The sequence below is a fragment of the Bufo bufo genome, chromosome 3 (genome assembly GCF_905171765.1).
Source record: "Bufo bufo chromosome 3, aBufBuf1.1, whole genome shotgun sequence".
Classification (NCBI taxonomy): domain Eukaryota; kingdom Metazoa; phylum Chordata; class Amphibia; order Anura; family Bufonidae; genus Bufo; species Bufo bufo.
In genome coordinates, this window is record NC_053391.1 from 700049653 (window position 1) to 700051512 (window position 1860).

General features: G+C 40.6%; 1 protein-coding gene across 1 annotated transcript; it reads right to left on the reverse strand.

The window, feature by feature from the left end:
* Window positions 1-319: 319 nt before the first annotated feature.
* On the reverse strand, window positions 320-1318 carry LOC120994105 (olfactory receptor 52K2-like). Its single transcript, XM_040422563.1, has one exon. It carries the CDS (start codon window positions 1316-1318, stop codon window positions 320-322), a length of 999 nt encoding a protein of 332 aa, XP_040278497.1.
* Between the last annotated feature and the right edge of the window lie 542 nt (window positions 1319-1860).

Consider the following 1860-nt stretch of genomic DNA (forward strand, 5'->3'; position numbering starts at 1 on the left):
TATTTTCAGTTGTTTCACACTTGTTAGTTATGTATATAATTCCACATGTGTTAATTCATAGTTTTGATGCCTTCATAGTCATGAAAATAAAGAAAACGCTTTGAATGAGAAGGTGTGTCCAAACTTTTGGTCTGTACTGTACATCCACCACTAAAGGGAGCTTAGGAGCTGACTGCATACATATAACACATTAGAAAAAGGGGAGATTTCCTTTAAGGAGTATGGAGAATGTTGAAATAACTCAGTGTAACATGAATATAAACTATTGTAATCCTACTTAGTATTCTTGTACGATGCAGCATGTGTTTCGAATGTTCCCTTAGCTATTGTTGTGCCCCCTTTCACCCTGCCTGGTAGTTTGGACAGTCTCCTCCATTTTGTACCCAAACATTTTCTGTAAGCTAAGCCGGATCTCGTTGACTCTTACACCATAGATGATTGGGTTGATGGTGGCAGGGAGCAGAAAGTAGATTGCACTGGTTAGGTTCTGTACATCTACTGAGACTGATGTCTCTAGTCGGTATATGAGTGCCGATAATACGCTACTGGCATAGATCATTAACGCCACCATGATGTGAGAGCTGCATGTGTTCAGGGCTTTGCCCATTGACTGTTTAAGGACAAACATAGCTGTATGGAGGATGGTGAGGTAGGAGATCAGAAGAAGACTCCCTTCAACCACTGTTATCATCATCCTCACGGTCAGACCTATGGCCTGGATTTTGGAGATGTCCCCGCAGCTCAGTTTCAGGAGTGCCATGTTCTCACAAACAAAATTAAGAATAATATTGGATTTACAAAACTTGACCCTCGAGTCGAGATAAATGATTGGTGTTATGAACAGGACACTTCTTGCCACACTAGCCAAAATCAGTTGGGTTAGAAACCGACTGGTCATGATGTCATGGTAGCGCAAAGGTTTACAGATGGCAATGTATCTGTCCAGAGCCATTAGCAAGATGACGGTGGACTCAAACGTGACGATGACATAGATGAACCACATCTGCACTAGACAGCCATTTAAGGTGATATGGTTCAGGTCAAAAGCCAAACCCAAAAGAAACTTTGGCATGAAGGTAGTGGTGCAGGAAACATTGACAAGAAACAGGAGACAGATGAGCAGATACATAGGAGATTGTAGAGTCGTATCCACTAAGATCCTGTAGATCATGATACAATTACTGAGCAGTATGTGTGAGTATGTGAGAAGAAATGGAATGACTAACAAGTTCCGGTGGTCTGTGATGCCAGAGAACCCAACGAGGAGGAAGGTGGTGTGAGAATGGCTCACGTTGGAGTTTGCAATGAAGGTCTCCATGGAAGATGAATCTCCTATAGAGAACAAGCAAAAGAGTGACATTAATTATTGCAGACACCTAGAAATCATGATTTAATTTAGTTAGGTCCCAGATTAGGGTATAAGGGGGTAGAAGTCCCTTATAAACCAACTTCTTCTCATCAAGAGATGGTCAAAGTTGTAAAGTTCGGGAAGGCTGGATATTTTGTTGCCAAGATCTTTGTTGGGTTTAATTACATTGTCTAAATGTAAAGGACTTTGGACAAAACTAATACCCCCCCCCCCCTTATAAATAATACCTTTTATTTTACCTTTAAAAAAATCACAATCACCAAATAAATATCATAATTAGAGATGAGCGAATTTCTCAAAAATTCGATTCCGCTGGTTCACCGAATTTTTAGAAAAAATTTGGTTCGATCCGAATTTATTCACGGCGAATTGTGTTAAAAAACAGCTATTTCCTGGCTGCAGAGAGCCTTTATAGTGAAACAGTACAGTGAGTCAGTAGGACATGCAGATGACAGGCGTCGCTCTTAGAATCACTGCACACTTCACTTATT